Raw genomic sequence first — 22,310 nt, 5'->3', positions numbered from 1 at the left:
AAACCTCAACCTGAGCTACAAACCTTCACAAAACATGGGTTTGTACCTGCCTTGGGAATGCTAGCTCCAGCAAGTGCAGCTTCCAGTGCTGAGAGGTGGGTGTCTACCGGTCTCAGAAAGAGTTCACAGCCAGATGCAGCATGTTTTTAAAATCTCGCTTATTGCTAAGGAACTGCACCCACCTCTCTTTATCCTCCATGTCTCTTCCCCCTATCTTTCTTGAGCACTTTGGGACCAGTGACCATAGTTGTATTAATTTTAAAATAATCGTAGAGAGGGACAAAACTGGTCCACAGGTTTAAGTTGGGGCAGGGCGAATTTTGATGGAATTAGACAGGAGCTGGCTTGGATTTGATTGGAGTAGATCCTTTGCCAGAGGGCTGGCAAAGTGGGAGGCCTTCACAAGTGAGATAGCCAGAGTACAAGGTTTGTATTGGTAGGAATAGAGAATCCTGGATGACGAAATATTGAGGCCTTGACCAGAAAAAAGGAGGGAGGCGTAGCTCAGGTACAGGCAGCTGGGATCAAAGGAATCCCTGGAGGTATAGAGGGAATACAGGAGTTTACTGAAGAAGGAAATCAGGAGGGCGAAAAGGGGGCATGAGATAAAGCCTTGGCTGAGACAATTCGGGGGATTCCAAAGAGGTACTTTAAGTATGTTAAAGGAAAAAGAATAACTCGAGAGAGAATGGGGGCTCTCAAGGACCAAAGTAGACATGTATGTTTAGAACCACAGGAGTGGCACGGTGGCTCAGTGGCTAGCACTACTGCCTCACAGTGCCAGAGACTATCTGCGTTGGAGCTTGCACGTTCTCCCTGTGTCTGCGTGGGTTTCCTCCCACAATCCAAAGATGTGCCGATTAGGTGAATTGGCCACACTAAATTGCCCATACTGTTCAGGGATATGTAGGTTGGGTGCATTAGTCAGGGGTAAATATAGAGTAACAGGGTTGGGGAATGGGTCTGGGAGGGTTACTCGTCAGAGGATCGGTGTGGACCTTTTGGGCCAAATGGCCTGTTTCCACACTGTCGGGATTCTATGAGATGAGCGAAGTTCTCAATGAATATTCCTCCTCTGTATTTACCATGGAGAAAGACATGAAGACTTGGGAACGTGGGGAAGTTAGTGATGATATGTTGGGGACAGTCCATATCACAGTAGAGGAGGTATTGGATGTATTACAATGAATGAAGGTGGATAAATGTCCTGGTCTTGACCAGATATACCCAGGAATCCTGAGAGAGGCTAGAGAAGAAATTGCAGGGGCTCTAGCTGATACTTTTCATCACCATAACACCCGGGTGAGGTCCCAGAAGACTGGAGGGTAGCGAACGTTGTGCATTTATTCAAGAAGGGCTGCAAAGAAAAGCCTAGGAATTATCGGCCAATAATCTTAACATTTGTGGTGGGTAAGTTACTTGAGAAGATTCCGAGAGCTCAGATGAACATGCGTTTAGAAAGTCAGGATTTGATGAGAAGTAATCAGTATGGCTTTTAAGTGGGATATCGCGCCTCACAAATTTGTTAGAGTTCATTGATGAAGTGACCAGAAAGGTTGACGAGGGCAGGGCGGTAGGTATAGTCTATAGGGGTTTCAGTAAGGCCTTTGATAAGGTTCCACATGGTAGACCACTCTGGAAGGTTAGATCGCATGGAATCCAGGGGGAGCTGACAAATTGGATACAAAATTGGCTTGATGGTCAGAAGCAGAGGGGAATAGTGGAAGGATTCTTGTCAGACTGGGGGCCTGTGACTAGTGGAGTGCCTCAGGGGGCAGTGCTGGGCCCGTTGATATGGACAACAAACAGCAACGATTTGGATGAGAATGTACAAGGCATGATTAGTAAGTTTGCTGATGACATTAAAATAGGTGATATCATGGACAGTGAGAAAGGTTATCAGAAATTGCAGCAGGATAAGAAAGGATTAGAAGGAGATGGGTCAAGTGCAGGGAAATAGGGTTAGGGTGGATGGACATTTTGGTCGGCATGGACCAGTATGGGCAAAGGGTCTGTCTCTGTGCTGTAGGACTCTGCTTCCCATTACCAACCCCCCCCCCCCCCCCCCCCCCCGTTGCCTGTTCTGCTTCCTGCTTTTTTCTCCTCTCTCGTTCACTGCCCTACATCTGTCATCATCTTCCCCACCCCAACCTCAGTACCACTATTACTTTTGTAAATTTTGCATTGTGCTCATTTACAATGAGGAGCTGGGAGCTCAACATTCCAACCAGCTCAGATTCAGTAAGGTTACGGTTGGCCTGTTTGATTTCTTGTCCAGAAACCAGCTTTACCCTGTCTATCTTTCAGCACCTTCATCATTCCACTCATTTGAAGTGGCCTAGAATTGTTGGCATGTTGCCACAGATCTAAGAGTGCTAATTAGCTCAGTTGGCAGAATCTGTCTGTCTGTGACACATTCGCAAGTTAGCTGCTTCCTGAACTGTCATCAGCTCAGTTTGAGTGATCGTGAGAAGTGTTTATGATCTCTGTGCTAGTCTAAAGAAAGCCGGCCAGGATCTGCGCAATGGCCAGGGGTTCACCTCAGCCAGAATTCACATAGTGCAATGAGAGTCTGTGTAGCCTCAGTGTTCTGAAGCATCCTATTTGGTATGTAATTGCTTTGTGAATCTTCTGAATGGTGAAACATTCCTCCCAAATTAATTTCCTATTCTTTCTCATCATGTCTTTGTGTGGATTATACTGAGGTTGTTAGTGGATTTGTTACAGCTCCTCACCACCTTGGTGGAAATAGAGATGAGCAATGATTGCAAGCTTTGCTAGTCAGGCCTACAGTTTGCGATCAAAATTAAACTTCCATCACAACGGTAAGATAATGTGGAGTATAGCCAGGGGGCGTCAGTGAATCCCTTGTTCCGAGAGGAAAGGGGAATTGTGCCACCTGCTGTCCATTTGAAGAAACCATCAGTTGGAATCACATGGACAATGCTGGATCCTAACTTGTAGCTCATGTCCATGAATGCCTTGCAGGAAAACTCAACTGACCACCCCCACCGCCCATTCATTGTCTCCAGCACAAAGGCTGGATGGACAGGAGTGCAAAGCTGGTCCACAGGGTTACTTATTGTAAAGAGTCAAGATTAGAGTGGTGCTGGAAAAGCACCGCAGGTCAGGCTGCATCCGAGGTTGCCTTTTGCCCGAAATGTTGATTTTCCTGTTCCTCGGATGCTGCCTGACCTGCGGTGCTTTTCCAGCACCACTTTAATCTTGACTCTAATCTCCAGCATCTGCAGTGCCCACTTTCACCTTACCTATTGTATAAACAGTAGGAATTGAAAGAGTTGAGCACTCCCACAATCAATGGGTCAGTGCATCTAGTCTAGCTTGGTGAAGACAGGCAACTAAGGGGAAGAGGAGGTGATGGTGTTGTGATAATATTACTGGGCTAGTGATTAGAAGCAAGGCTAATACTCTGGAGCCATAAGCAGTATCCCAAAGCAGCAGCAAAGTAAATTGGAATGCAATTAAATCTGGAATATTTATCTTGTGATAGCAGCAATGAAGCTATCCTGCTTCACCCATGTCCTTTAGGGAAAGAAATCTGCCATCCTCATCTGGTCTGGCCTACATGTGACTCCAGACCCACAACAATGCATGTAGTTCTGAATTGGCTGAACAAGCCAGTCATTTTAGGGGCAGTTCGGAATGGGCAATAAATACTAGTCCTTCCAACAATGTCCACGTCCTGTGAAAGAATAACAAGTGCCGCTCCTTTCACTAAATGTGTGAAGTGAAGTGGTTGCTCCAACTGGTCAGGTGCTCACCTGCACAGAATGTCAGTGCCCAACTTTCTCACTGCCTCCTCTCACATTAAAAAGTAACTAAATCCATTGGACACAAATGTATGAACTGGAGAATTAGCAGGAGCTCAATCAGTCTCTCTGAGCTTGCCCCTCCAACGCGATTCTTGTCAACACCCGGTAACTTTTCACTCACTTTTTCATCAAGAATCTCTCTGATCCCACCTCTGGGAAAGAGAGTTCCACAAACTCTCAGCCCTTTGAGGGCAATATACTATTGCCTCCATTTTAAATGGGAGACCTTTTACTTTTGAGCAGTTTCCCATAGTTCTAATCTTGTTATGGGGAGACCTCCTTTCAGCATCTGCCCTGTCAAGCCAGTGTTTCAATGAGATCACCCAGTGTTCTTGCAAAGTCCAAGAGACATTGGGACTGCCTGGTGGTTCAGTGGTTTCTGTTCTAAAAGGTCTTCCCTTTACTCTAAGGCTGTGCCCTTGGTCCTAGTCTCTCCTACCAATGGAAACACCTTCCCAACATCTACTGTGTCCAAGATATTCAGTATTCTATATGTTTTAGTTGGATCTGCCCTCATCCTTCTAAACTCCATCAAGTACCAACTCAGAGTCCTTAAATGTTCCTCATAAGTTCAGCTGTTCATTCCTGGGGCCATTCTCATGAACCCGCTCCAGGGTCAGTCCATTCTTCCTGAGGTATGGGGCCCAAAGCTGCACATAATATTCCAAATGTGGTCTGACCAGAGCCTTATAAAGCTTCAAAAAAAAAATCCCTGCTTTTATATTCAAGTCGTCTTGAAATAAATGCCAACTTTGCATTTGACTTCCTAACTGCTGACTCAACCTACAAGTTTACCTTGAGAGAATCCTGGACTAGAACTCCCAAGTCACTGCACTTCAGACTTTGGAATTTTCTCCCCATTTAGAAAATTGTCCATGTCTCTATTCTTGCTGCCAAGGTGCCTGACTTCACACTTTCCCATGTTGTACTCCATCTGCCACTTCTTTGCCCAATCTCCTAACCTGTCCAAATCCTTCTGTCGCCTCCCTCTTCAATGCTACCTGTCCCTCTCCCTATCTTTGTATCATCTGCAAACTTAGCCAAAATGCCGTCAGTTCCTCCATCTAGATTGTTAATGTAGAAAGTGAGAGGTTGCGGTCCCAACACGGAGTCTTGTTGAACACCACATGTCACCAACTGCTGCCCTGAAAAGGAACCTTTTATCCCCATTCTCTGCTTTCTGTCACACAGGGAGCAAAACCCGTAAAGTCCCCGTGATGCCCACCATATCATGCCTGCCAATTTCAATCTGCGCCCACAGCAGATTTACCATATTCCTTAGACTGTGTGCATTCAGATATAACACCTTCAGTCCTGCATTAACTGTCCCTCTTCGCGTTGTCATTCGTTTGTCCAGTGTAATCAAAGTTTGATTGCTAACTCTTTCCAGATACTCTGTTCTATTTGTGTCTATGCTGGAGATTTTAATAACTTGTCCTGAATTCTGCACTCTTACCTTCTTTTTTAATTCGAGTTTTCTAATTTCCCCTTTCACTGACGTCCCCCGCCTCCCCCCACACCCTGTATTTAGTTTAAAGCCCTATCTATAGCCCTAATTATGTGATTCACTAGGACTCTGCTCCCAGCACCATTCAGATGAAGACCATCCCATCAGAACTGGCCCCTTCTTCCCCAGTACTGGTGCCTATGTCCCATGAATTCAAACCCATTCCTTCCACACCAATCTTTGAGCCAAGCATTTATCTGCTTAATCTTATTGACCTGTGCCAATTAGCTCGTGGGTCAGGTAGGAATCCAGAGATTATTACCTGTTTGGTTCTGCTTCCTAATTTAGCTCCCGGCTGTTCAGAGCCTCTGTCCTGGCTTTATTTATGTTTTGGTACCTGCATGGACCACAACCACTGGATATTTACCCTCCCATTCCAAGTACCTCTGCAGCCCAGATGAGATATCCTGAATCCGAGCACCAGGCTGGCAACACAATCTTCGGGACTCTCGATCCTGGACACAGAGAACAGTGTCTCTGCCCCTAATTATACAATCCCCAAATACAACAACATTTCTCTTCTCATTCCCCCCCCATTTGAATGGCTCCCTGCACCACAGTGCTGTGGTCAGTCAGCTCATCCTCCCTGCAGTCCCATTCCTGTCCACACAGAGAGCAAAACTCTTGAACCTGCTGGACAAGGGGCTGAGACTCCTGCAACTCTACCTCCCTCACTCACAGCCACACCCTCCTCTCCCTGACCACTGGCTGAATAGGAGTTAGTTAGTCTAATGGGTGTGACCATCTCCTGAAATATAGCGTCCAGGTAACTCTCCCCATCCCGGTTGTGTCTCAACATTGGAAGCTCAGTTTCCAGCTCATCAATTCTGAGTTGATGCTATTCCATTTACATCCATATGTTTATCCATTGACCATTTAAATGCCCTTAAAGTTGGCGAGTCTACTACTGTTACAGGCAGTGCGTTCCACGCCCGTGCTACTCTCTGACATCTGTCCTATATCTATCACCCCTCAATTTAAAGCTAAGACCCCTCTTGCTAGCCATCATCATGTGAGGAAAAAGGCTCTCACAGTCTATCTAAACCTCTGATTATCTTATATGTCTCAATTAGGTCACCCCTCAACCTTCTCTCTAATGAAAACAGCCTCAAGTCCCTCAGCCTTTCCTCGTAAGACCTTCCCTCCATACCAGGCAACATCCTAGTAAGTCACCTCTGAACCCTTTCCAAAGCTTCCACATCCTTCCTATAAAGTGGTGACCAGAACTGTACGCAATACTCCAAGCGCAGCCGCTCCAGAATTTTGTACAACTGCAGCATGACCTCGTGGCTCTGAAACTCAGTCCCTCTACCAATAAAAGCTAACACACCGTATGCCTTCTTAACAACATTATCAACCTGGGTGGCAACTTCCAGGGATCTATGTCCATGGACACCAAGGTCTTTCTGTTCATCTACACTACCAAGAATCTTACCAATAACTCAGTACTCTGCATTCCTGTTGCTTCTTCCAAAGTGAATCATCTCACCATTAAACTCCATTTGCTACCTCTCAGCCCAGCTCTGCAGCTTATCTATGTCCCTCTGTAACCTACAGCATCCTTCTGCACTAAGGTTCTACCAATCTTTGTGCAGATGACACTATGTACTAACCCATCCTTCTAAGCCCTCATCCAGGTCATTTATAAAAATGACAAACAGCAATGGCCCCAAAACACATCCTTGCAGTTCTCCATTAGTAACTGAACTCCAGGGTGAACATTTCCCATCAACCACCATCCTCTGTCTTCTTTCAGCGAGCCAATTCCTGAACCAATTCACCAAATCACCCTCAGTCCCATGCCTCTGTATTTTGTGCAATAGCCTACCATGGGGAACCTTATCAAACACCTTACTGAAATCCATATACACCACCGCAACCACTTTACCCTCATCCACATGTTTAGTCACCTTCTCAAAAAACTCAATAAGTTTGTGAGGTACAACCTACCCTTCACAAAACCATGTAGACTATCCCTAATCAACTTATTCCTCTCTAGATGACTAAAAATCCTATATCTTATAATCTTTTCCAACACTTTATCCACAACCGAAGTAAGGCTCACTGGTCTATAATTACCAGGGTTGTCCTTATTCCCCTTCTTGAACAAGGGAACAACATTTGCTAATCTTCAGTCTTCTGGTACTATTCCTGTAGACAATGACGACATAGAGATCAATGCCAAAGGCTCTGCAATCTTCTCCCTGGCTTTCCAGAGAATCCTAGGATAAATCCAGGGGACTTATCTATTTTCACACTTCCCAGAATTACTAACATTTGCTCCTTGTGAACCTCAATCCTGTCTAGTCTAGTAATATATTTGGAACTTTGTTTTGTCTTCTCCTTTGGCAATGCGGTTGATATTTGTTTCATTGGCAAACTTCGTCTCTATCTTGTCATCTAAGTCTGAGATCATAGTAAGTTCAGCAAATAGTTGAGTCCTGAACACAGGTGGCTGTGAGATTCCACCAAGTCGCATTCTGTCACACTCTGCCTCAGACCATTTCCTAATCAGGCCACTAATTTAACTATAATTCCATCAGCTTTTACTCAAACTAGCAAAGTCTTGCAAAGGGCTTTGTCAAAACGCTTACGGCAAAGGTTATGGTCCCTGACATTTCAGGTGTTCCCATCCAGCTATGATTTTGCTATCTCTCCCAGAATGTTGAAGGTGGCTCACTACGTCTTGTCCACAGAAATCCAAGCCACCCTCTGTCAGGCTGTTCACTTGTAGAAGTGTGATCCCGGAGCAGGCAGTCACTGGTGGTGATGCGAAGGATGAATCTGTTCTTGGCAATGTCCAACTTCTTGTTGAACCAAGGGTGCAACGTTTCTGGTGAGTTTGGGAACCCTTGGAACTGATGCAGGCTGTAACTCTGTTGGACATGCATTATTTGGGAACATTCGTACTTGAGCAGTTAATGCAAGCTAAGAGCTGATTGGACATTGGGTGGCTAAGTCACATGGGCATTGGATACAAAAATATGAGAGAATTGGGGGCTCTTGTGATGCAGTGGCAGTATCCTACCTCTGGGCCAGGACGTCGGGTTCACGACCCACCTGCTCCAGCGATGTCTAATAATATCTCCAACTCATTGGCTATATACTGCTCATTCTCACATATTTTCTAATCAGTGTGCCACTATCTGAATAGGTTGGGGCTTTTTTTTCCCCTGGAGCGTCGGAGGCCGAGGGGTGACCTTGCAGAGGTTTATAAAACCATGAAGGGCATGGAGAGGGCGAATAGCCAAGATCATTTTCCTAGGGTGGGGGGAGTCCCAAACTAGAGATGTGAGTGGAAAAAATTAAAAAGAACCTGAGAGGTAAATTTCACACAGAGGGTAGTGCAAATACGGAATGAACTGCCAGAGAAAATGACGGAGACTGGCTCAATTACGATGTTTTAAAAGTCACCTGGATTGATATATGGTTAGGAAGGGTTTGGAGGGATATGGGCCAAATACTGGCAACTGGGAATACGTCAGATTGGAATATCTCATCGTGCGGACAAGTTGGTCTGAAGGGCCTGTTTCCATCTGTATTAATCTACAATTCTATGACATGACCTAGTGTTTTAAAAAATTCTCAAGGTCAAGGACCAGGCTCGCAGGAAAGTAGTCTGACACAGAACAAACAGCCAAGAGGCGAGTCTGCTAGAATATAAGTGTTTTATTCCCCGCAGTGTCCCCACAACCAGTCTCGTACTTACAACGGGTCTGGCTTATACTCACTCTACATGTTACCAAAACTGGGAGCCGTCAGTTCTCGTAGAGCGGTTGCCAACAACCCACGCTCGGCGGTTAAACGTAACCCCGGAGCAGACTCTCTGAACTGGAGACTTTTCCAGCTGATATACTCTTTTCCAGATATAAACATTCATGTGAACAGCAGAGCAAGGCTAAAAAACACATTCCATTCTGGTTACATACAGATAAGAAGATTCACACGGGACTAAGCAACACCTCCATTCCGGTTAGATTCACACATGTATTGGGACATAATTTTTAACCGTTTCACCACATTCCACTGCTTGGAATTTTACACCACATTCCACTGCTGTTCCCAATACATGTGTTACATTATGATTCACACATGTATTGGGACATAATTTTACAAGGAATCGGATAAATAGGTTGGAATTGTTTTTCATGAATGATATCTGAAACAGTGGGGAAATCCATGGCAACACTTAGGAGCTGAAGCTTTTTACCACTGTTACCTCCAATCTGGTTTGATTTGAACAGTGTTGCAAACTGATCTTTTTCCAAGTCCTAAGGTAACATGGAAACGTAAAAAAAAAGGAAGAGAAGTACATCATTCTGCCCTTTGAGCCACCATTCAGTATGATCATGGCTGATCACCCCAACACTGTACCCAGTTCCCGTTTTCGCCCCATGCCCATTGGTCCCTTCAGTGCTAAGAATTCTCCCTAACACCTTTTTGAAAACATTCAAAAATTTGGCAGAGAATTCTACAACTCTGATCGTCAGCATCTTGGTGGTTAGCACTATGGAGGAGAAAGTAACTTAGTAGAATTATCAATCCATATGATCTCCCTCCAATCTAAATTTTCCACAGAACTCTTTCCTGAGATCTGCAGTTCTTTACACAAACTGAAATAGAGCCCTGGCAGTGTTCAGGCAGTGTTCTTTACAGATGAAAAGGTTACACAATTGATGTATTGAATATCATGACATCCTCGTGCTATCATTCGCAGTTAAAGAGCCATCATTTTCCCTTTTTATCTAACCCAGGATCTTGATATCCTGAACAACACTGTGCTGTTCAAGAGCCTCAAGACTGGAATCTGGTTGGTGGTTTCACTTGGAATGCTGAATTAGCCAAAGAGGGGGATAGAAGGGTATCATGCAGGTGGTGGGGGCATCTGAGATCCGAGATAACTGTATCAAGAGCAGTGTCTAACAGGCACCATATCACTCTGAGTAACTATGCTGTTCACCATCCATGTAACCTGACTGACAATTACACTTTTAAATAAAACAAAGAGCTGTGGATGGACACAAACAGAAAAATAAACATTAGTAGAGGAACACAGCGGGTCTGGCAGTGTCTTTGGAGAGAGAAAACAAAAGTTGATGTTTCAAGTTCAGTTACATAGAACATCCTAAGGAGCTCACAGTAGTACATCAGTACACATCCATCGGCCCTCGATGTTGCGCTGACAAAGAGTCACTGGACTCAAAGCATTAACTCTGTTTCTCTCTTCATATATACTGCCCGACCTGCTGAATTTCTCCAGCAATTTCTGTTTGATGCTTATACCTTGTTTATCAGAGTATGACAGATCTTTTTAAAAGGCTTCTTTTGTGTTCACAGAGCACCTGAATTCAGCTTTCATCCAGTTTCTCCTAGATGTGATTGAGGAGGGCTTGTCATCTGATTCCACGGAGCAGCTTCCAGATTTGTTTACAAATGTTCTGCTCTCTTTCAATCTTCACATTCTTGGTAAGTACCTCCCAAGTACTGCAGAGGCAGACAAGTGGCTTCCCCTAGCACTGAACCTGTATCATTTCAACCAGGGGACACCTTCCACCTTTCTGCCGAGGGAGACATCTTTAGACATCATAATATGGTTCTTGGGAGTGATGGGGTGAATTTTTCAATGGTTCCACCACTCATCTATCAAACCACCTTGTTCTCACACTAACATTTTTGTTCTAGCCTGATCCAGTAAAGCCCAATACAAGCTGGAGGGACAATACCTCATTTTCCACTTACCCACAGCCTTCAGGACTCCAGACTGACTTCAACAAGTTCAGGCCATGAACACTTCATGTGTCCCCCCCACCCCTACACCCACCACCATGTCTCATTTGCATGGTTGACTCTCCACAGTGCTGATTTATTTTCCACTGTGGAACAGAGGGACCTTGGAGTTCAGGTGCATGGTTCTCTGAAAGTGGAGTTGCATGGAAACAGAGCAATGAAGAAAGGTTTTGGCACACTGGCCTTCATCAGTCAGGGCATTGAATATTGAAGTTGGGAAGTTATGTTGCAGTTGGAAAGGACGTTGTGAGGCTGCACTTGGAGTATTGTGTTCTGTTTTGGCTACCTTGCTATAGGAAGGACATTATTAAACTGGAAAGAGTGCAGAAGTTTACAAGGATGTTGCCAGGACTCAATTATTTAAGTCATAGGGAGAGGTTGGACAAGCTAAGACTTTTTTCTTTCGAGCGTATGAGACTTGGTTGGGGGGGGGGGGGGGGGAACAGGCAGGCGGTGTAGAAGTGTATAAGATCACGAGAGGCATGGATAGAGTGAGTGCACTCAGTCTTTTTCCCAGAGTTGAGGAATTAAGGACTAGAGGCCATCAGTTTAAGGTGAGCTGAAAGAATAAAGGAGAACCTGAGGGGCACCATTTTTATACAGAGGGTGTTGCACATATGAAATGAACTGGTAGAAGAAGTGGTTGAGGTAAGTACATTAACAACATGTAAAAGGCATTTGGGCAAATACATGAATAGGAAAGGTTCAGAAGGATATTGGCCAAGTGTAGGGAAATGGGGTTTGTGTGGATGGACATTTTGGTCGGCTTGGACCAAAGGGCCTGTCTCCCTGCTCTATGACTTTGACTCTAACACCTACCAGTAACACACTCACTTTTTCTACATTTCTCCTCCACAACTATTATCACTCCCTTGCTTTTTTCACTTGACACTCCCATCATCTGTCCCAATGCTCCTCCTCCACCTTAGTCAAAACCTAAAAATACCCATCGTTTTCCAGATCCATTTAGTTCCCAAAAACCATCATATTGGACTTGCTGGAGTATGTTGAAGAGGTTTGATGAGGGTAATGCTATCGATGTGATGTACCCCAGAAGGCGTTTGATACAATGCCACACAACAGACATGTGGGGAAAGCTGTCGATCACCGTATAAAAGGGTCAGTAGTAATACGGACACAAAATTAGCCGAGTGATAGAAACCAGAAGATAATAGTCAATCGATATATGGGGGAAGGTTTGTGGTGGAGTTCCCCAGGGATCGTTATTGGGACCCTTGCTTTGTCTGATATATATTAATCATCTGGATCTTGGTGTGGAGGGGGCAATTTGCAGATGACATTAGAATTTTAAAATGTGGGGATGACATTGACAAGTTGTTGGAGTGGGACGATAGGTGGCAGATGAGGTTCAATGCAGATGATGAACTTGGAAAGGAACAACATTGAAAGACGACATAAAATAGGGAGTTACACAGAGAGATCTGGGTGTTCAGGTCCATTGTTCCCTGAAGGTGGCTACGCAGATCAGTAATGTGGTCAAGAAGGCACATCCCATGCTTTCCTTTATCAGACGGGGTATTAAGTACAAGAGTTGGCAGGTCATGTTACAGTTGTATAGAACTTTGGTTTGGCCGCATTTGGAATACTGTGTACAGTTCTGGTGGCCACATTACCAAAAGGATGTGAATGCTCTGGAGAGGGTGCAGAAGAGATATTCTCTCACGCTGTCCCAGTGACCAAGGGACAGATATTCTCTCACACTGTCCCAGTGACTGGGGGGCAGATATTCTCTCACGCTGTCCCAGTGACTGGGGGACACATATTCTCTCACGCTGTCCCAGTGACCGAGGGACAGATATTCTCTCACACTGTCCCAGTGACTGGGGGGCAGATATTCTCTCACGCTGTCCCAGTGACTGGGGGACAGATATTCTCTAACGCTGTCCCAGTGACTGGGGGACAGATATTCTCTGACACTTACATTTACCCCTTACCCAACACTACGGGTAATTTAACATGGCCAATTCACCTGACCCTGCACATCATTTGGACTGTGGGAGGAAACCGGAGCACCCGGAGCAAACCCACGCAGACACGGGGAGAACGTGCAAACTCCACACAGTCAGTCGCCTGAGGCGGGAATTGAACCCGGGTCTCAGGCACTGTGAGGCAGCAGTGCTAACCACTGTGCCACCGTGCCGCCCACATATTCTCTGACGCTGTCCCAATGACTGAGGGACAGATATTCTCTGACGCTGTCCCAATGACTGGGGGACAGATATTCTCTCACACTGTCCCAGTGACTGGGGGACAGATATTCTCTCACACTGTCCCAATGACTGGGGGACAAATATTCTCTGACGCTGTCCCAGTGACTGGGGGACAGATATTCTCTCACGCTGTCCCAGTGACCGAGGGACAGATATTCTCTCATGCTGTCCCAATGCCTGGGGACAGATATTCTCTCATGCTGTCCCAATGACTGGGGACAGATATTCTCTCACGCTGTCCCAGTGACTGGGGGGCAGATATTCTCTGACGCTGTCCCAATGACTGGGGGACAGATATTCTCTCACGCTGTCCAAGTGACTGGGGGACAGATATTCTCTCACGCTGTCCCAGTGACTGGGGGACAGATATTCTCTGGCGCTGCCTCAGTGACTGGGGGACAGATATTCTCTCACGCTGTCCCAGTGACTTGGGGACAGATATTCTCTGACACTGTCCCAGTGACTAGGGGACAGATATTCTCTCATGCCGTCCCAATGACTGGGGGACAGATATTCTCTCATGCTGTCCCAATGACTGGGGACAGATTCTCCCTCGCTGTCGCACTGACTAAAGCAGGTTCTCTCACACTTTCACAGTGAGTGGGGACAGATTCTCTCACGCTATCCCAGTGACTGAGGACAGATACTCGCACATTGTCTGCGTGACAGGGAACAGATGCTCTCTCACTGTCGCAATGATTGAGGAACAGATGGTAATTCTAGACCAGTGAGCCTTACTTCTGTTGGAGGAAAGGTTTTGGAAAGGATTATACGAGATAAGATTCATAATCATCTAGCAAGCAACAATTTGATTTTCGATAGTCAACGTGGTTTCGTCAAGGGTAGGTTGTGTCTCACAAACCTCATTGAGTTTTTTTAGAATGTGACCAAGCAGGTAGATTTTGGGAGGGCAGTTGACGTGGTATACATGGACTTCAGTAAAGCCTTTGATAAGGTTCCACATGGTAGGGTGTTGGAGAAAATGCAGAGACGTTGAGGGTGATTTAGCAGTTTGGATTAGAAATTACCTTTCCGAAAGAAGGCAGCTAGTGGTGGTTGATGGAAAATATTCAGTCTAGAGATCCAGTTACTAGTGGTGTTCCACAAGGATCTGTTTTGGGATCACTGCTCTTTGACATTTTTATAAATGACTTAAGACGCAGGCATAGGTGGATGGATTAGTAAATTTGCAGATGACACTAAAGTCCATGGAGTGGTGGACAGTTTGTTATAATGTTACAGGTTGCAGGGGGATTTGGATAAACTGCAGAATTGGGTTGAAAGGTGGCAAATGGAGTTCAGTGCAGCTAAATGTGAGGTGATGCACATGGGAAGAATAACAGGAAGGCAGAAGGTCAATGGAAAGATTCTTGGTAGTGTGGCTGTGCAGAAGGATCATGGAGTCCACGTACGTAGATCCCTGAAAGTTGCCACCCAGGTGGATAGTGCTGTGAAGAAGGAATATGGTGTGTTAGGTTTCATTGGTAGAGGGATTGAGTTCCGGAGCTGCAATATCATGCAAAACGTTGGTGCGGCCGCACTTGGAATATTGTGCACAGTTCTGGTCGCCCGATTACAGGAAGGATGTGGAAGCATTGGAAAAGGTGCAGAGGAGATTTACCAGGATGTTGCCTGGTCTGGAGGGAAGGTCTTATGAGGAAAGGCTGAGAGACTTGGGCCTGTTCTCATTGGAACGAAGAAGGCTAAGGGGGGATTTGATAGAAACATACAAGATGATCAGAGGATTGCATAGGATAGACAGTGAAAGTCTTTTTCCTCGGATGATGACATCAGCTTGTATGAGAGGACATAACTACAAATTGAGGGGTGATAGATTTAAGTCAGATGTCAGAGGCAGGTTCTTTACGCAGAGAGTGGTAAGGGCGTGCAATGCCCAACCTGCCAATGTAGTTAACTCAGCCACATTAGGAAGGTTTAAACAATCTTTGGATAAGCACATGGATGATTTTGGGATGTGTAGGGGGACGAGCTGAGAATAGTTCACAGGTCGGCGCAACATCGAGGGTTGAAGGGCCTGTTCTGCGCTGTACTGTTTTATGTTCTATGTTCTAAGTAGTCTCAGCTGGCCTAGTAACTGGGGACCGGTACACTGTCATAGTGACTGGGGACAAATTGTCTCAGGCTGTCACAGGGTCTGGGGGGGACAGATACTCTCATGTTGCAATAACTGGAGATGGATTCTCTCTCACTGTCATGGTGACTGAAGACAGATACTCTGTCACACTGTAAGAATGACAAGGAATAGATACTCTTTCACTATCCCAGTTGACTGGCGACAGATATTCGCTCACACAGTGCCACTGACTGGGGACACATATACTCTTACTGTCATAAAGATTGGGGACAGATACTCTCACGCTGTCCCAGTGACTGGGGACAGATTGTCTCACACTGTCCCAGTGACTGGGGACAGATACTCCCTCACACTGTCCCAGTGACTGAGGACAGATACTCCCTCACACTGTCCCAGTGACTGGGGACAGATACTCCCTCACACTGTCCCAGTGACTGAGGATGGATACTCCCTCACACTGTCCCAGTGACTGGGGACGGATACTCCCTCACACTGTCCCAGTGACTGAGGACGGATACTCCCTCACACTGTCCCAGTGACTGAGGACAGATACTCCCTCACACTGTCCCAGTGACTGGGGATGGATACTCCCTCACACTGTCCCAGTGACTGGGGACGGATACTCCCTCACACTGTCCCAGTGACTGGGGACGGATACTCCCTCACACTGTCCGAGTGACTGAGGACAGATACTCCCTCACACTGTCCCAGTGACTGAGGACAGATACTCTCTCACACTGTCCCAGTGACGGAACAGGTAATCTGAGGCTGTCACGGTGACTTAGAACAGATATTCTCTCATACTGTCACAATGGCTGGGGACAGATACGCGCGCTCTCTCTCTCTCTCTCTCTCTCTCTGTCCCTGTTGCTGGGGACAGATTATCTCATGCTATGCCAGTGAATGCTGACAGAATACTCTGTCACATTGTCACGGTGACTGGGGACAGATACTGTCTCACTGTCTCAGTAACTGGGGACAAGAAATCTCTCACTGTCTTAGTGACTGAGGACAGATACACCACTCACACTGTCATAATGACTGGGGTCAGATTCTCTCAAACTGTCACACAGATACTGTCACACTGTTGCAGTGACTGGGGACAGATACTCTATCACACAACTGTCCCCAATCACTGTGGCAGTGCAAGAATATCTGGCCCCAGTCACTGTTATACTCTCATACTGTTGCAGTGACTGGGGACAGATACTGTCACACTGTCGTAGAGTCATAGAGAAGTACAGCATGGAAAGAGACCCTTTGGTCCAACCCATCCATGCCGACCAGATATCCCAACACAGTCTAGTCCCACTTGCCAGCACCCTTCCTATTCATATACCCATCCAAATGCCTTTTAAATGTTGCAATTGTACCACCTTGCACCACTTCCTCTGGCAGCTCATTCCATACATGCACCACCCTCTGTGTGAAAAAGTTGTCCCTTAGGTCTGTTCTATATCTTTCCCCTCTCACCCTAAACCTATGCCCTGTAGTCTGGACACCCCCACCCCAGGGAAAAGACTTTGTCTATTTATCCTATCCATGCCTCTCATAACTTTATAAACCTCTATAAGGTAACCCCTCAGCCTCCGACACTCCAGGGAAAACAGCCCCAGCCTGTTCAACCTCTCCCTATAGCTCAAATCCTCCAACCCTGGAAACATCCTTGTAAATCTTTTCTGAACCCTTTCAAGTTTCACAACATCTTTCCAATAGGAAGGAGCCCAGAATTGCACGCAATATTCCAACAGTGGCCAAACCAATGTTCTGTACAGCCGCAACATGACCTCCCAACTCCTGTACTCAATACTCTGACCAATGAAGGAAAGCATACCAAATGCTGCCTTCACTATCCTATCTACCAAAGATATGCAGGTCAGGTGAATTGGCCATGCTAAATTGCCCATAGTGTTAGGTGCATTAGTCAGAGGAAATGGGTCTGGCTGAGTTGCGCTTTGGCGGGTCGGTGTGGACTGGTTGGGCCGAAGGGCCTGTTTCCACACTGTAGAGAATCTAGTCTAATACCAAACGCCTTCTTCACTATCCTATCTACCTGCAACTCCACTTTCAAGGAGCTATGAACCTGCACTCCAAGGTCTCTTTGTTCAGCAACACTCCCTAGGACCTGACCATTAAGTGTATAAGTCCTGCTAAGATTTGCTTTGCCAAAATGCAGCACATCGCATTTATCTGAATTAAACTCCATCTGCCACTTCTCGGCCCATTGGCCCATCTGGTTCAGATCCTGTTGTAATCTGAGGTAACCCTTTTCGCTGTCCACTACACCTCCAATTTTGGTGTCATCTGCAAACTTACTAACTGTACCTCTTATGCTCGCATTCAAATCATTTATGCAAATGCCAAAAAGTAGAGGACCCAGCACCGATCCTTGTGGCACTCCACTGGTCACAGGCCTCCAGTCTGAAAAACAACCCTCCACCACCACCCTCTGTCTTCTACCTTTGAGTTAGTTCTGTATCCAAATGAGAAGAGAAAATGCTGGAAAATCACAGCAGGTGTGGCAGCATCTGTAAGGAGAGAAAAGAGCTGACGTTTCGAGTCTAACTGACCCTTTGTCAAAGCTAGAAAAAGGGAGAAATAGGGTGGTGTAGTAGACATACTGGGCTGAGAGAAGGTGAGTCATGGCTCTAGAAGCAAAGGTAGCAATAACGAGGTGAAAATGACAGTGCATATAGAGATTGTAGGGAGATTAGGAGCTGGGAATGACCAAGGCTGAAGCCAGTGCTATGTGACAAAATATGTGGGGGATGGGGGAGTGGGTGAAGCAGAGGCAAAATGGAAAACAGGGGAGAAGGGTAACAAAGGGGGAACAGGAGAAGAAAAAGGTGTTGAGAGAGTGGGGAGCGAGAGAAAGAGAGACATAAGAGGTACAGAGCAGTGAAAAAAAAATTTTAAATATATAAAATAAATGAAATAAAATTATGGAGCAGAATGAAAACAGAGGCTTCGAGATAGGATAATCATCTGAAGTTGTTGAATTCAATGTTGAGACCGGCAGGCTGTAACATGCCAAGTCGGAAGATGAGATGCTGTTGCTCCAGTTTGTGTTGAGCACTGGAACATTGCAGCAGGCCAAGGGCAGACATGTGGGCATGGGAGCAGGATTGGGTGTTGAAGTGGCAAGCCACTGGAAGGTCCGGGACCTGACTGCGTACAGAACGAAGGTGCTCAGCAAAGCGATCACCCAGTCGGTGTTATGTCTCTCTCATATAGAGACCACATTGGGAGCAATGAATGCAATAGACCAAATTGAAAGAGATACAAGTGAAACGCTGCTTAATCTGAAATGAGTGTTTGGGGCCTTGGATGGTGAGCATGGAAGAGGTAAAGAGGCAGGTGTTGCACCTTCTGCGATTGCATGGGAAGGTGCCGTGTGTGATGGGAGAGGTGTTAGGTGTGATGGAGGCGTGGACTAGGTTGTCCTGGAGGGTCCCGGAATGTTGTATCCAAATGGCTAGTTCCTCCTGTATTCCGTGAGATCTAACCTTACTAACCAGTCTCCCATGGGGAACCTTGTGGAACACCTTACTGAAGTCCATATAGATCACATCGACCGCCCTGCCCTCATCAATCCTCTTTGTTACTTCTTCAAAAAACTCAAATCAAGTTTGTGAGACATGATTTCTCACACTCAAAGCCATGTTGAATATCCCTAATCAGTCCTTGCCTTTTCATATATATGTACATCCTATCCCTCAGGATTCCCTTCAACAACTTGCCCACCACCGAGGTCAGCTCACCGGTCTATAGTTCCCTGGCTTGTCCTTACCGCCCTTCTTAAACAGTGGCACCACGTTAGCCAACCTCCAGTCTTCCGGCACCTCACCTGTGACTATCTACGATACAAATATCTCAGCAAGAGGCCCAGCAATCACAGAGTTCTAGGGCACACCTGATCAGATCCTGGGGATTTATCCACCTTTATGCGTTTCAAGACATCCAGCACTTCCTCCTCTGTAACATGGACATTTTTCAAGATGTCAGCATCTATTTCCCTACATTCAATATCTTCCATGTCCTTTTCCACAGTAAATACTGATGCAAAATACTCGTTTGGTATCTCCCCATCTCCTGTGGTTCCACACAAAGGCCGCCTTGCTGATCTTTGAGGGGCCCTATCCTCTGCCGAGTTACCCTCTCGCAGTGGTTTTTATTCTTCCCTGAGGTATGACTACCCATCATAAACCCAGCGTTTATTCCCTGATTCCTATTTCCTTTAGGCAGTACGGATGTGTTTCTGCTTTTTTTGGAGGGCTTTACAGTGCTTGATGCTCCCCACCACCGAATTATATTGTTGCAGCAAAAGCTGAATTCTGATGCACCCAGCGGTGGCTGTGAGTGAAAGAGAGAACATTGGTTGAATAGGAATTGATTTCCTCCCTGGTGCATAACTGCTTGTGGCTGCATCACTCACAGCGCAATCTGCTGTTTCATTCTCTGCATTTGAAGTGTGGTTTGTCAAACAGTGCTTAACTGGGAAAGGTCACAGCTTCCTGTGCAGGGGGTGAACTGGTGGCAGAATGAAGTCATGGCTGCTGGATTGCCAGTTTGACATCGCAAACTGCATTAGTCCAGGAGACCAGCTGCTTGCTATTTTACAAAGATGGTGAAGTAGTGATCTTCTGAATGCTGAAAATTCGACGGAGTTGGTGTAGTGTTGCTGGCAGCCCTGTTAAACTGTAAACCCCAATATGTGACTGGAATAAAGCTGCACCTTTTCATCAGAGTGAAGAGTTGTGACGAGAATATTTAATGTGTTGTGTCAGGCGCTGTTTCATATTGTATGGCGCTGAATCAAACCTGTTTTAACATTAATAAAAGGTCTGTTCGTTTAAAGATTTTGGTATGTGCTACATGTTTAAACTGCTGTTAATGAAACCAGTATTAGTCCTACAATTTATACTGTGCTGACAGGGTGATGAGCTGCAACAGAATGCAGATCCTTAGCGTTGATTGTTTTTTAATTGGAGCGATTATCAGTGTGACTGATTCTTAGTCCATTTTCGCAGCAAAATGTAATTTGGATTGTCTGTTTCAGTAACGTATCTATCTGCTCTACTGCAGTAAATATTGAACAAATCAGAGCCAACACATTAACTCTTTCAAAACCACCATAATCCTTCTGCAGTCCATTCTTTTTACTGGGCATCTGCTTATCAAGGGATTTTCCCATGTTCACAAGGGAACAGGTCAGCAACACTTCCTTCCAGGTGACCTGACTGGTCTGACATTCCAGGTCAGCTGACCTCTCTCTGACATCCCCACCCTAATCCAGTCAGCTCCCTTTATCACAGCGTTATTGAAATGCCTGTAGTGCCGAAATTAAAATTTAAGTTGTCTGTAATTCCTGTTGCTCCCGCCCTGCTGGCCTCACCCAATATAGAAGAGTTTTGACCAGCAGTTCTCTCGAGTTCTTGTGTACTTGCTTAGCTTTTTGTTTCAGCATGAATTTCCCTTCCTGAAGCCAGGGCCTTCAGTCTGAAACCTCAGGGAAGGCGTTTTCTTGATTCCTGTTGAGGAGCAGCCTGTTTATCAGCCCCCACTCTTCAGAAGCTGCATTGCTCAGTGTGCTGTTTTATGACAGGATGGGGCTTAAGTACCAAAGCCACTTTATAGCCAGTCTGTAAATCACATTCTAGTTTTTTGACATGTTGTGTGTTTGTTTTGTCAGGGGTGAATGTTGATTAACGCTGAGCTGTAACAATGTTGTGTCATTTCACTAGGTGGTGCTGTTATATACAACGTAGAACACTGCAGCACAGTACAGGCCCTTCAGCCCTTGATGTTGTGCCAACCTTTTATCCTACTCTAAGATCAAATTTACCTACACACCCTTCATTTTACTAACATCCGTGTACATCCAAGAGTGGCTTAAATGTCCCTAATGTATCTGACTGTACTACCACTGCCTCTCATTATCTTGTTCACTTTTATTAGTTCACCTCTCATCCTTCTTTGCTCCAATGAAAAAAATCCTAGCTCACTCAACCTTTCTTCATACGAAATGCCCTCCAGTACAGGCAGCGTCCTGGTAAATCTTCTTTGTACTCTCTAAAACTTCCACATCCTTCCTATAATGAGGCAAACGCTATGTTCCACGTGTGGTCTAACCAGGGCTTTGTGGAGCTGTAGCATAATATCGCAGCTCTTAAACTCAATCCCCCTGCTAATGAAAGCCAATTTCTTAACAACCCTGTCAACTTGAGTAGCAACTTTGAGGGATCTGTGGATGTGGACCCCAAGATCCCTCTGTTCCTCCACACTGCCAACAATCCTGACTGTAACCCTGTAATCTGCATTTAAATTTGACCTTCCAAAATGAATCACTTCACACTTTTCCAGGTTGATTTCCTTCTGCCACTTATGACCCCAGCTCTGCATCCTGTCAATGATCCATTGCAGCTTAGAACAGCCCTCCACACTATCCACAACTCCACCAAATTTCACGTCATCTGCAAGCTGACTAACCCACCCTTCCACTTCCTCATCCAAGTCATTTATAAAAGTCACAAAGAGCAGAGGTCCCAGAACAGATCCCTAAGGAACACCACTGGACACCGAGCTCCAGGCTGAATACTTACCATCTATCACCACCCTCTGTCTTCTATGGGCCAGCCAATTCTGCATCCCGACAGCCAGATTTCCCTGTATCCCATGCTTCCTTACTTTCTGAATGAGCCTACCATGGGGAACCTTATCAAACGTCTTGCTAAAATCCATTTACATTACATTCACTCCTGTGCCTTCATCAGTGTGTTTTGTCACATACTCTAAAAATTCAGTAAGGTTTGTGAGGCATGACCTGCCCCTCTCAAAGCTGTGCTAACTATCTCTAA

At 45.7% G+C, this 22,310-nt stretch overlaps 1 protein-coding gene across 1 annotated transcript in view; it reads left to right on the top strand.

Annotated features, from left to right (window-relative positions):
• The window catches only part of LOC122559266 (NCK-interacting protein with SH3 domain-like), a 116,604-nt gene that overhangs the window by 72,505 nt on the left and 21,789 nt on the right, over window positions 1–22,310 (top strand). Inside the window, exon 9 of the mRNA XM_043708647.1 lies at window positions 10,678–10,806. Coding sequence (XP_043564582.1) covers window positions 10,678–10,806 — 129 coding nt within the window. The remainder of the gene's footprint in view (window positions 1–10,677; window positions 10,807–22,310) is intronic.

This window comes from Chiloscyllium plagiosum, chromosome 18 (genome assembly GCF_004010195.1).
Source record: "Chiloscyllium plagiosum isolate BGI_BamShark_2017 chromosome 18, ASM401019v2, whole genome shotgun sequence".
NCBI lineage: Eukaryota > Metazoa > Chordata > Chondrichthyes > Orectolobiformes > Hemiscylliidae > Chiloscyllium > Chiloscyllium plagiosum.
The sequence above is the reverse complement of the archived record's forward strand: the minus strand, read 5'-3'. Positions and strand labels throughout refer to the sequence as shown.